Source organism: Odocoileus virginianus, chromosome 1, assembly GCF_023699985.2.
Source record: "Odocoileus virginianus isolate 20LAN1187 ecotype Illinois chromosome 1, Ovbor_1.2, whole genome shotgun sequence".
Taxonomy (NCBI): domain Eukaryota; kingdom Metazoa; phylum Chordata; class Mammalia; order Artiodactyla; family Cervidae; genus Odocoileus; species Odocoileus virginianus.
In genome coordinates this window covers 2,849,713-2,863,784 of record NC_069674.1, presented here as the reverse complement: position 1 = coordinate 2,863,784, position 14,072 = coordinate 2,849,713, and the positions used below count along the sequence as shown (strand labels likewise).

The window sequence follows — 14,072 nt, the reverse complement described above, 5'->3', positions numbered from 1 at the left end:
GGACGCCCTCGCATGTGCCGACAGTAGTCTGAAAAGACTGTGCTTCAATTCTCATTTACAAAGGCAACTTCAGACACAACACTCAGAGCAAGGACCCCTATGGGACATTCAGGAGCAAAAGGCGTGGCTGGCATCCAGCGTGGTGATCACTGAGAGCCGCTCAAGCCGTGTCATGGTGGACGGAGCCCCCAGGACCACAGGCAGTCATGGGGCTGCCCATCAGGCAGCCGGCGTGCACCAAGCTTGTTGCACTGAAGGCAGAAAGTTGCAATGACCATGACCCCACGAGGCTTCTGACTGAGCTCTGCACAGGGGTCAGACAGGCGCCGGGACAACAGGGGAAGCCAGCGCTAAGCCGCGCAGGCCCCGGGCAAGCAGGTCTGGCGGGGGCTGTGAGTGGGGATGCCCGGCGGGCGGACGCTACTAGGGGACAGGGCAGATCAGAAGGCACGCCCCAGGGAAGAGACGAAGGAAACCCTACGCAAGAGCAATGTGATAAGGCAGCTTCAAATAAACCAGCTCGTAAACATGGCTCGGTGACCCGACAGTCTGACCCACCTCTGCTAAAGCCTCGGCTAACAGCCATTCTCCAGAAAACTCACACTTCGGGCCCTAAACTACACCCACTTTCTGCTGTGGGCCAGGGGCATGCTGGAGGACCCAAAGACCCTCCCCAGCCCCGCCTTCAGCCTTCAGAGGAGGTGCGAGCCTGTATACCCGGAAACTAGCCCCCTCCTCCAAATACTAAGCAACATACCTTGTTTTCTGGCTGTTATTAAATTCCTCCATTCTTCTCAATTTAAAACAATTTAAAAATTCAAGAATACAGAAAAGACAGTTTCATCATGCCATTTATATATTTTCTCCATAAATTTATCAAAAGTGAAAAAAATTACTTTAAACGTGCCATTTATTTTTGTGTATAGTCAGATAGCTCAGTTGGTAAAGAATCTGCCTGCAATGCAGGAGACCCCGGTCCAATTCCTGAGTCGGGAAGATCCCCTGGAGAAGGGATAGCCTACCACTCCAGTATTCTTGGACTTCCCCTGTGGCTCAGCTGGTAAAGAATCTGCCTATAATGCGGGAGACCTGGGTTTGATCCCTGGGTTGAGAAGATCCCCTGGGGAAGGGAAAGGCTACCCACTCCAGTACTCTGGCCTGGAGAATTCCACGGACTATACAGTTCATGGGGTTGCAAAGAGTCAGACACGACTGAGCGACTTTCACTTTCAGCTAATCTGACAAATCCACTCGATTGATATACTGCCTCCAACTGTAATTTGACCCCTTTACAAGTATTCTCTCAGTTTTAAAACTTACACACATTTCATTCCCCTTAAACTAGCTATAGAAAATCTAAGGATTGATTTTCAGCCATAAACCAATGTTGATAAAAAGAAAAAAAAAAAAAAAACCCTACGCTCTTTAACCAAAGCATACTACTTACCTTTTAAATTGTCATGTAAGATACAACTTTTTACTTAAGTGGACTTGAAGATTTGCCCCAAATTTTCAGAGCTTCTCCTTGGATTATGTGGCATACTAAGTTACAAGCACACTCACCAGCTCACACAACTCACTTTCTTGTCAGAGAACGAGCACCATGAACGGTACACATCCACAGCTGCCCTGCTCCCAGGGCTCCAGGGAAAGGGACCGTCCTGGCAGGTCTGTCAGCCTCCACGCCCCCTTCACCCGGACCTGGCCACACGCCCTGCTCCCAGGGCTCCAGGGAAAGGGACCGTCCTGGCAGGTGATCTGTCAGCCTCCACGCCCCCTTCACCCGGACCTGGCCGCACGCCCTGCTCCCAGAGCTCCAGGGAAAGGGACCATCCTGGTAGGTGGTCTGTCAGCCTCCACACCCCCTTCACCCGGACCTGGCCGCACGCCCGCCTCCCACTCAGTGAGTCTGTGCACTCAGGAGACACACGCAGTGTTGATTCAGACTGAGGGCAATAAAAAACATGGAGGCAATGACAGACATGGGAACGTTAACTTGTCAAAAGACCTTCCTACTATGAATACTATGCTTAATTCTCAAAGTTCTAAATGACTGTCCATGGGAGGAAAAAAGCTCAGCTTCCACAGTTCTTATTCTTCATGTGGGGCCGCGGCAGAAGCCCCGGGCTCCCCACCCCAGCAGGTCCTGTTTCACTCGGTCTGGGGCGGGTGGGCAGCCAGCCTGCGGCCCTAACACGCCCTGGGGGGCTGGACTGCTAACCGGCACCCCACTCGGGGATCCCCAGGCCCACGACCCCACCCGTGCTTAGAGAAGAGCCCTGGGCTCGAGCAAACACCACTGAAATATTCCAGATTGTTAAGGATAGTACACTGAGAACTGCTCCAAATGCATGTTTATAATTATACTCAGTACGACCCTGTGTAAAAATTGTAAAAAGCACTAACACGTATTTTCACAAAATTGAAGTTTTAGTCAATATGAAAGGAAACCCAAAGGTTCAAAAATCTGTCCGATCCTCAACATGAATAAACCCAAATTTCTTTGTATTTAAAAGTCACATGCGGTTCAAAGTAAAATGCGTCATCTTCCATCCTTTGTGGAATGAAGCTGTTTTGTATGTGACATAAACTCAATCAGCTTTTGCAAAGAGAATCCAGTTAATTTAAAAGAAGTTCAAAGAAGACATGAGATGACTGGAAATGCTTAGAAGACATTTAAAGGAGAACGTACATGGGTCGCTTACCCCCTTTGGCTCGGGAACAACCAGGTGCGTGCACTTCTTGTTGAGGTTCAGCTGGCAGCCGCCCCCGTGGAAGGTAAGCATCGCCCACAGAGCGCTTCTGTCCTCAGGCGACACCTGGCGGGAACCGGACATCAAGCTTCCACCACACTCACCGACTTGCTTGCCCACTTTATGTGACATCATAACCACTTTGCTCATCTACTTTCTTCCTTCTTAAATGAAATTAACCTAAGCGTATTAGTGGGAAAAACATGAGCTGAAAGCTATGTGCTTGTTACAGTAACTTTTACTCCTATCGTAAGTTTTATAAACATCACCTTTTCTGCCTTGTCACCAAATAAATTAAAAAATACTTATGTCCACACTCTAGGGGCTGAGTGGAGGATTACTTCATTACACAACAAAATGATAGGGAAAAATAACTAGTACATCAAACTCCGTCTTCCATCTGTCATTTTTTAAAATGTTTAAATACAGTAGTATAAAGATCATATTCAAGGGATTCCTTAAGAATTAATGGATAACAAATAAATGCTTATAATGAAATGAATTAAAAATAAAAGACAAAAATACAGTGGCGTATAAGCTCAGGGGAAAACGTAACTACCAAGCACACAGAACATGAGGCAAGCATAACAGGCGTAACTCCTATGCTTGCGCAAGTGGTGAAGTGAGGCTCAGATGCGACGGCTTATGCTGAGACAGAGGCTCTCACTACAGAGCCAACAGCTCCATTCATTGCCTGCCTACGATGTGCCAGCAACTGTGCCAAGGGCTCCTCGTCCCCGCGGCCCGGTGCGGGACGCCCGAGCTCACAAAGTCAGAGCTCATCATTGCAAAATCTAGGTCTGCCTAAGCCCAGGCCTGACTCCAAACTGTACTTCCCACTGCTCTAGACTACTCACTAAGGGCCGGTCCTGCTAAAAACAATTTCTAAAAACTAAGACTTAATCATCTGAAACTCAAAAGAAACATTTAAGGAAAACAAAGGTGTGAATTCTAAAATAATCATTGAAGTCAATTTTTTGCTAGATAACGTATTATAAATTGTGAATTACGGTTAAGAATTCTGAACTTTGTCTCAAGCTAATTTCTTATAAGTTTAACAAAAAATTTTAACTGTCATTATTCAGATTGATGAAAATCTAACATCCTGTATCTACTCTCCATTTTACAAATATTTCTAGAAATTATTTTGCATTCCATACTACTCTGTGAATACTAACAAGAACACATTAATTTTACAAAGTCACCTTAAAATCATTCTTTTGTATCTCATTAATTTAGTCAGTCAGTGACACATTTCAGGTTTGATCAGAAGGTGTTATTTTTAATAGTGGCTTCCACAAAAACATATCCTGCAGCATTTGGTGGTGAGATTTAACTACATGATGAAACATATGACTCTAATAAATCATTATATAATCTTTATTACAAATGAAATAAAAACCGCAATCTAGACATGGCTTTATTATTTTTATTTCACTGACTACTCCACCCTACGGCCTGGACCTTGGCTGGGTTTCAACAGCGCACAGCAAACTGCTGTGGAAAGAACGTCGCACGGGGGAGGCAAGGCCTGGCGTGGACAGAGCCCCCAACTCCAGCTTGTATCAACGTGGAAAACTCCCTGGAATCAGAGTCTTCACCGACCTGTGCTTGCATTAAGTGATGTGGACATATCTGCACCAGCCATCCAATGAATCTCTAACGGTGTGATGAAGAATGCTCTTTCCACACCAAACTGTTAACAATAGCTACCTAGTGCTGACAGGGTCATGGGGACATTTTCATTTTCATACTTTTCTGTATTCTCCAAATTTTCAAAAGCATTAATTTTATAACTGGGGAAAAAAATGCTATTCTTTTTTTAAAAAGCAATCTTCCTAAGCTAATCTATCAGCTCAGCTAAAAAAAGCCTGGACGTCTCCTCGAGCCGTCGAGCTCAGGTCTGAGCGCTTCCAGAGTGTCCTGGGCCCCCCGACCTGTGCACGGCTGGCGGCTCGTTCTGGCCCTGGGCCCCCGTCCTCCTCAGCTCGGCGCCCCGGCCCCTGCACTCCCACAGCGAGCTGCCCCCATGGGGCACCGAGCCCCACTCCACCCTGGGCAGAGGCTGCCCCTCGCCGCGTTCCCCGCGGGGAAGGGCCTCCCTCTGCACCAGGATGGCCCTTCTCAGGCCTCCCGCCCAGACACTCCTGGGGTGCAGCTCCATGAGCCCCTCCTCGTCCCTCCTGCGCACGAGCTCTCAGCCCACAGACCAGGGAGGAGAGCCTCGGGGGTGAGGCCTGTCCTGACCTCGGATCCTCGGCTGGGGCCTAGTACAGTGCGAGGCACAGGGTAGGCAGTCAAGAAATTCTTTGCTGATTGAGATACACATGGAAAGGGCCTCCCAGAGTGCAGTCAGGCCCCGGCAGGCGCTCACACACGGGGACCTGCCCACCACCTACCCCGCACACGACAACCGAGGCCGCAGCCTGCGTCAACACCGGCTCAGGAGAAGGCGGGTGATGTCTGTGCTTCCCAGCTCCTGCCGGCACAAGCGCCCTTCCCTACCTCTCCCTGGAGCGCTCTGGAAGACTCCAACAAGAGCTCCAGCGTCTCAACACCCTGACGGGAAAAGACAGAAGGTCACTGAGAACCGCCAACATCAGTCCCTCCGTGGCGGTGGAGCCCCACCTGCCTGCCTGCGTGCGCACGCGTGTGCGTGTGCCCATGCTCCAGAGGCTGCTCAGGCAGGTTACCCGTGCTGACCCTCCCCACCCCAGTGCTGCCCACACCCGAGGGGAACCTGTCTCCCGCTTCACAAAGCACCAGCACAGGTGCGGAGGACGGACGCGTGTTAATCTATCTCAGAACCGCATTAGCAAGTTTCAGCAGCCAGAGCGTGTCCCCACTGTGCTGTGAGCTTCCTCATTCCTGGCTCAGCCACTGACTCTGATGAAGCAGAGCTTCCTTCGCCATGAGTGACGGTGAAATAAGTGCAGTGAGTGATGGACCCAGAAAAACCACACTTCCATCACCGTGAAGATTGTATGAAGGTTCTGGGGTCTGAACGGTACTCCTAATGGATCCGCTTCAGACCCATAAAACCCTTGTCAGCGATCTCGCTGAATCCACCATTCCGTCCACCACGGCCTAGCTGCCCCCGGCCGCGAAGTGCACACCCGGACAAGGCCCCAGCTGGACCACCTCGCAGACACCCGCCCACCGACCCCGGCTGCCTCTCAAGGTCTTTCCTCGGGTCCCCACTCTCCCCTCTGCTGACCTCACCCGTAGCTTCTCAACCCAGAGCCGGAGGTCCACGGAGACCCCCAAGCCCGCGTGCAGCTGCAGCCAGCCCCCTGCCCGCAGCACTGAGCCGGACAGTGGGGCTCAAGCTGACACTCCGCGTGTCCCCCTGCTGGCCCTGGCGATGAACCCGCGCGGGGTCTGAGACCCTGGCTCCTAGAGCTGCCCCCGCCATCATCTCTGCTCACTCTGAAGCCTCCTGTCTCCCCACTCAAGGCTGTCCCCGACCCTGTGCCTCCCCCCAGCCTCCCGGGTGAGGACGCGCTTCTCCGCCTTCACGCGTGTCCCAGGTCCCTGTGCCTGGACAGCACTGGGCTTCAGGCTGACCGCGTCGCTTCCCCTCCGAGGCCCAGGTCCAGCGATGCTCCTGACTTGGGACAGGCAATCACCCGCCGTGCCTCTCTGTGGACCAGCCACCAAAGCCCCACTGTGAGCATCGGCTCCTCCTCTGCACCCTCGGGTCACCCAGACCCTCTGACTCCCGTCTGCCCGCGCCTCAGGCCTGCGCTGTCTTCATGGACCCGGTGCTAACGGGGGCTCAAGCCCCCGTCTCAAGCCCGCACCCCATTCCGACCCCGCCCGCTATTCCTGCTCACGGCTCACAAATCAGTTGCACCTACGGGAGTGCAAGTGATTTTAACTTGTTTGCCTTCTTCCTGTGTTTTCCAAATGTTCTGATGTAAACATCTGCGAAGGAGAGAAGCCAGCTACCTCATCAAGCTCACTCCCGCACCCAGTTTCTGCCTCCGGTATCTCCTAGCTCTCCTCTCCACCCAAGCAGGCAGCCCCGCTGAGGCTGGCGCCCTCACAGCGCTGTGTCCCCACGTCCCCTCCGTGTCCTCTCCCCTCCAGCTCCACCCGCTCCACCCTCTCAGATCTCACCTCCTCAAGGCCGGCCTGACCCTGCCATCCACCCGGCCCCGCCTTCTCTGAGCTCACAGGTGACCCCCTGCGGCCCAGCCACGCACACCGGCCCTCACACATCAGGCTACTGACTACGTGTAACCCGTTATGTATGCCAAAACCTTTGTCAAATGTAACTACACTTCTATTTCTCCAAGACTAAAAGGCTCTCCAGTATCAAACTCAGACCCCTAATTTAAAACCCTGTGATCGCCTCATATTCAGACTCTAATCAATGAATAATCTTATTTTTCCAAGTCAGGTCTGCTAAATACCATGTCACTATGACCTTGACCCTTGAAAACAGCCACAGGACTCCATGCCTCGGCCTCTGACTCTCTTGTCTGGAGAGTGGGCTCTGAATCATGAACCCAGAGATCCAATCAGTACAAACAGAATTAAACACAAATTTTACATTTTAGCCACTGTATATTGTGCTTTCCCATAAGGAGTAATAGTAATAAAATATTTTCATTTTAAAAACTTTTCTGATGCTTATTATAAATTTGGAATATACAGAGAAGTATAAAGAAAACAATAAAAATTACCTGTAACCATAGTACCCATTATAAAACTGTCTTCATTTTAGCCAATTTTAAAAATCATCATCATATAAATATACATTATTAAGAAAGATGTGAAAAACACTGAAAAATACAAATACCAATAAAATTCCTATTCTTAAGGAAAAAAACCAACTTTTCAAGGATCTCTATTAAATCATTGTAACAAAAACAAAAAAGAATTTTATAATTTTAAAGAACTTCCAGAATTTACAAGAAACACAAAATCACTCGACGTACTGTCTGGGCAGAGAAGGGGTCATGGTGATACCACCTGTACAAAAAACTTGAGTCTGGCTGATAATCCAACAGTATTAAACTAATGTTACCTGGTTTCATAATCTTCTGCTACAAAGGTGTAAGAAGGCAGGATTCTAATCAAATTCCTTTTCGTCTCACCTAACGTCCTAGACACCCCGTTCTTGAAGGCCTCCACAGAGATGGGGAGACCCAAAGCGTCAGCATCAGAGCCTCAGAAGAAAGGAGGTCCTCGGGCTACAGAAACCAGACCGGATAAGAGAGCCTCCTTCTGCCCGGTGGCCACACCTGACTCCGAGCAAGCTGAGAGTGAGCTCGACCACCACCAGCCTGGTTTTTCATAAAAGCTGTTCACAGCCTGAGGGTTTTCCAGCGGGGGACTGAGAGACAGACGAGGACGGAACGACGCTGAACATGCGCTGCTCCCAGAATCTATCACTGCCGACGTCCTGGTCCCTCTTTCAGATGTTGTCTGTTTCCCCAGGTATTTCTCACATGTTTTATTTGGTTGATGTAACACTGTACATAACTATGTTATATCCTGCTTTGTCCCCCATTTAAAAAATTACCCATGTCTGCACATACGTTTATAAAACAAAATTCAAAACTCTAGATTACTACGTATTAATAATGAACCAAGACAGTTTCTTAAATATTTCCAAATGGTGGATGATCTGATTGTTTCCAATTTTGTCCTCTCATAAATAATGCTGCCTTTATGCATCAATCTGCCGTTATTTCTACCAATTTGGGATCAATGTCTAAGCACACGAGACCTGCAGGGAAAACACTGAGTCTCCTACGGGTCTGACACGGCTCAGCTTTTCTAGAAAACTGCTCACTGATCTGCACTCCTGTGGGGGCGGGGAAGCCTGTCGACAGCTCAGCCAGCACTGAATACACGGTCACACATTTGAGACCAGACACTCTTATCTCAGGGCTATCAACAGGCACACAAAGTTTATCAAATGTTTTGCTATACGTATCTGAAACTCCTCTTCATAAAAACTTTTTACTGGTCTGCATAAGCCTCTTATTTACTACGAAAAATTCTCTTTTACCTCTGAATGAAGTTTCCTTGTCACCTTTCAATTTCATTTTTAACATGTCTTCATACTCAAGTTTTAAATCTCTGTAATTCCTTAGATTAGAAAGACCATTTTCACCCATTAAAGCTTTGAATCTTAAGATTGGGTATGAATATTTAAATAACTGTTGTAAGGTCATATTGAATATGCAGTTTAGTTAAGCAACACTGGTGGTTTACAAGTACAACATATGTCCAATCACATAAAAATTTAGAACTGTTACGTAAATAACACAAGAGGAACTGTGCCACACTTACCTGGGAGAGGCAGGCTGTGATTCCAAAAAAAATCTGACACGACTCTGGAGAAAAGCCATTTACTCTGTTGTTCACGGATTAAGAGTCCAATGAAATGAGACCAGTGCAACCTCTACGCCGCTCAGAGACAGCTCCGACCGGCCCGTGTGAACACCGCCCACCTTCTGCTTCCCACTCAATCCATTCAGCAGAGAGGCAGGCGTAAGCTGGCTAAAGAAGAGCGCAGGGCAGGGGGAAGGAGAAGCTGACAGCGGGCGCAAACAGGACGGAGGCGCGCGGTAAAGCACACCCTCAGAACCTCTCCAGGTGCATCAGCAGGATGGGCGCCACACGCTCGTGGGAAAAGCGCCTAACTACACACACACACACACGCACACACGCACACACGCACGTGCACACACACACAGCCACATCCAGCCCAGCACTGTCCTAAAAGAACACTGAGTTTACCTGAGCATGATCACTTCTGTTGCCTAGAGGAATCTTTCATAAAAGAACCCAAGTTCTAGTTTTAGCACCATCATACTCTGTGAACTTGGGTGAGACAACGCTGAGCTACAGCTTTCCCTTCATTAAAACAAAGGTTGGAATATGTATGTAATTCCCAAGGTCTGTCCAAGTCCTGAAGCTCTGGCTCTTAAAACTCCATCAACATACTCTTTGAGGGCTCACAGCGTGCAGCCCTGGGCACGGGGCTCTCTGTCAGCACATGTGACCTCCAGGGGCCTGAACTTCAGTCTGTTCAAAGCAAATGTGACTTTTTAAGGAATCTGGAGTGTCTGGACCTCGAATGGGTTACAGTGCTACTTCTGCGTGCTGAGCCAACACGCAGTACAGAGGCAGCTTCCTGGGGGCAGCAATGCAGTCCTGGTAAGCCTTTGTCTGCTGTGCGTGGGGGGGCGGGGGTGGGGGTGGGTGAGTGTGTTCCACAGCCACACTCCGGAAACAGCAAATGAAGCCACACGCAGTGCAGGGCAGCTCCCTGGGGCAGGAATGCGGCCCTGGCGACCCTATCTGCAGAACTAGGCCCCGAGCAGGCGCTCCACATTAAGGGTGGAATTAATGTGGAAATGGATTAATACACTTCCATCCAACATAATAAAAGAATAACAGTGCATGATATAAAACTACAAATGTCTTGATGGTCTCTTCCCCAATCTATTCTTCAAATAGTTCATGATTGGGTTCATATAGACTGAGAATTTTACAAACAGTACATCTAACCAGACACCACAGAAGCCATCTGTTCCAAAGACAACAGAACTGAGTCCAGACTGCCTGGGTCCTAAAGCCAATTTGCAGAACGAGAACTTGAGCCTTGGGCCCAGGCTACCACTGCTTCCAGGCAGCTGGCCCCCGCCCCCAGGGGGAACACCAAGGATCAGGGACAAACGCCTGGACATGGGAGGGACAAAGCAGGACACACACACCACCTCCCGACTCACGCTTAAGCGCAACAAGTGAGGCCCGCCCGGGTCTCAGGCCCAGAGTCACCCTCTCCCTCCCCCCTTCCCCAAAAAGGATACGGGAGAAGAGCTCCACACTGAACGGACAGGATCACCCAAGAAGGCTGAGGAAGAAAACAAAAGTGAGAATCAGAACACAGTTCCGGTTCGTGTTCAAAACGTCACCACGCGACCAGCGCTGCTCCTGGAAATGAAAGGCCAGTGATGCAGCCTCCAGCTTACAGTCACCAGTCTTCAAGTATTAGCGTCAAGTATCAGCTATTAGTCCCCAAGGGGAAAAGCCCAACTGTGGAATGAAACACTACCAGCTCTTTAAAAGATTATTATATATTGAAACTTAAATCCTAGGTTTCCACACTTGCTCAGTCATTCCAGTTGTGTCCGACTTTGGGCCACTGTGTAAGCCTCTAGTCCAGCTAGAAGCTGTCTTCACAACTGGAGGCTTTCCCCACCCACGTCCCATGTACACACGACCCTTCCAAGTCTCCTCTGGAGTCCTGAGTCCTGGCTGCTCCAAAGGCGGGAATTTTGGGGTTTTTCTTCAGGAGGCCAAGTAGATACAATGTTTGTAAATCCTATGACGCCTTTCTGTCTGGTGATCCTTCTATGAACTGCAAAACACATTACTTACTACCTTTTTGGGTAAATTATATTTTTGAAAAATCATCTTACTTTGCCATTTAATTTTGAAAATCACATTAACCATTATCCTGGTAGGTCTGCTTCACAGAATTACTGTGTAAAAACACACAGTAGCCAGCTGACTTCAGAAACCTCAGCTGCTTGTATGACACTCACTTCTAATGCAGCACGTATACCCTGAAAGAACCCAAATCAAAGTGCCCTCTCCTTATATGCCAGGTAACATCAACAATTCCTCAGCATAAGCCTATGTATGTCTGACATCTGTGAAGAGTTACTTCACGTTTTACCAAACATTTTACCAAAGTTGTGACTTTGTGGCTGAGCCACCAAGCAGGAAGGAGTGTGTAATGCTGTCTGTGACTCTGGTCCTGGGGAGACTCCAGTGACAGGGAGGGAACTGGCCCCCCAGGACCTTCCACGGGCTCTGCCTCCCGCTCCATCCGGTGTCTCAGCTGCAACCCCAAAGCCCTCCGGGGCCAACGTGTGTGGAGCGCTAGGTGGCTTTCCTGAGACCAGTTCCCTGGCAGGAGGGTACGGCAGAAGGCCAGGTCAGCACCCTGAAACGCAACTCAGGTGGGCAGGCCAGAGGAGCTGACACCGTGGACAGGCACCCTGACCACTCTGCCCGCAGCAGTCACCCCGAAAGCGGTCCCTGAGGACTGCAGGAGGGGAAAGTACGGGTGCACTTAGGGACTGCTGGGCTTGCTGCTGCAAAGTCATCAAATCATGAACAGACTCGCTCTGACCCCTCATCCGGGTAAGTCTAGATAAGGTACTGCAGCTGAGGAGGACGACACACTCGTAGTAACGCAGAAATGGAGGACTAGAAAAGCACAGTAACAGGGAGCTATTTATCCCAAAAGCAAGCAACAATACATAAAATAAAGCCACTGCAAGTCAGCATAATTAACACTTCCAAGGAGGCATCCAAGGCCACTGGGGAAAGTGTTTCCACTAAAAACGGATTTAAAAAGTCTCGGTGGCAGGCTTCCCCAGTGGCTCAGTGGCTCAGAATCTGCTGCCAACACAGGAGACACGGGTTCAATCCCTGGTCCGGGACAATCCCACACGTTGCAGAGCTACCGAGCCTCCGCTCCAGAGCCCGGGAGCCACGGCTACCGAGCCTCCGCTCCAGAGCCCGGGAGCCACGGCTACCGAGCCTCCGCTCCAGAGCCCTGGGCACCGAGCGCGCCTGGCCCCACCTTCAGCCGAGCGCAGCCAGCAGCCTGGCGGCACACCAAGCTGGTCAGATGAGGCCTGAGGCTTCCGCGCTGTCCCAGAGTAAGCACAGACTTGCACTGCTCTGGAAGACTCCTCCACCGCATCCCCACACTGCAGCCCTGGAGAGCGCGGGGCAACCACGAGTTAAAGGCAGGCTGGCATGCTGAGAGGGAGCGCGCGCAGCGTGCCCAGGAGCAGCGGGAGACGAGACGCAGGGCCGTGGTCAGCCAACTGGGACACGACGGCTACTTCTGGGCAGCCGCGTGGTGGACGCCCTTCCTGGGAACGCTACCTCTGTGAGGGACTTGCTGATGGGCTCAGGGCTTCAGCAGCGCCCGGTCACCAGCCCGCACTCCCCTCAGAGCTGGTGCTGTGGGCGGGACAGAGGACCAGGTCCCCCAGGATCCACCCCCCACCCCCCAGGGTCTCTACACTGAAATGCAGACTTGCTGCCATCGCCTCCCTTCTCTGTTTCCATTCCAGTTTGGGCCATTTGTATATAAATACTAATATGTGTATTTATGACAAATGATGTTATCTTACGTAACAATTTCATTTCAGGATAATAAAGGGGGTACTACAAAATATTTGCTACAAAAGGGGGCTTGACAGGGTCACCAGACTTAAGAAGCGCTGCTGCAACTGGTCTGGGGATAAGGACCCTGGCACCCCAAATCTGTTACCAAGGGGCTGCCCTTTGAAGGCTCATGGAGAGTCCACACAGTTTACCTGGAATCACTGTGACAACAGGCTGCAGACTAGTATGTGGGGGGAGATGAGGTTCGCTCCCCACAGCCATGAACGGATGGACACCAACCAGGGCCCCAGGGCGCCCAGTGCCCGAGGCAGGTCCACTCTCTTCCAAGGCGGCCCAGGGGAGGCAGGCAAGACACCTGCTGACATCAGTCCTCACGAAGGACCAGGTGGAGTGAGCCCGCTGGCCAGGCAGAAAGTAGCAGCCAGCCAGCACCGTGACTGCTGTGCTTCAACAGCGCAGAGCAACCGCGCGTGGTTCTGAGCACAGTGGCTGTGGGAGGGCCTGGCAGGCGAGCACCCTCCTGTGAGGCAGACCTGCCTGCAGGCTCCCTCTCACAAGTCGGGCTTCTGCGCCTGCGAGGCAGCGTTTCAGAGCCTGCGTGCCGGTGAGGCGGACGCCCGCAGCAGCAAGCTGGCCTGCAGGCTGCCTGCCGCAGCACTCGCCCCTCACTGCCAGGCTCTCGGTATTAAGCCCCGGTAACCTTCATACTGATTTTAAGATAACACATGCAACAGCATGAAACAGAGAAGAAGAAAGAAAAAAAGTGAAATAAAACCATTTTAAAACAAATGCCTAACACAAAACTGAAAAGTCAAAATTACAAACAAATTTCAAAGACCCACATTTAACAGCAGTTAGTTCGACCCTCAGCAGCAAGAGCAGCAACAGGACAGATGAACAAGCTCCAAGCAGTTCAGCCAGCAGCGGACACCCCACTTTCTAGAATAAACGACCCACGGCTCTCAAGCTGGAGAGTGGAAGTGAGAGCTCCCGGGGGGACAGCGAGACCAGCGGTCACCATGACCCTTGTCAGAGGGCAGTGAACAGCCAGATGGTGTGGGGCTCCACCTGACCTGCCTGCCTGGAAATCAGGCCCCCTGGCCACACGGTGTGGGTGCGAGGGAGCCCTGCTTCAGGAGA

At 50.7% G+C, this 14,072-nt stretch overlaps 1 protein-coding gene across 1 annotated transcript in view; it reads right to left on the bottom strand.

Annotated features, from left to right (window-relative positions):
* Positions 1-14,072, bottom strand: part of PAXIP1 (PAX interacting protein 1) — a 39,069-nt gene that overhangs the window by 21,896 nt on the left and 3,101 nt on the right. The window contains 3 exon segments of the mRNA XM_070450237.1: positions 2,706-2,819; positions 9,063-9,126; positions 10,589-10,632. Coding sequence (XP_070306338.1) covers positions 2,706-2,819; positions 9,063-9,126; positions 10,589-10,632 — 222 coding nt within the window.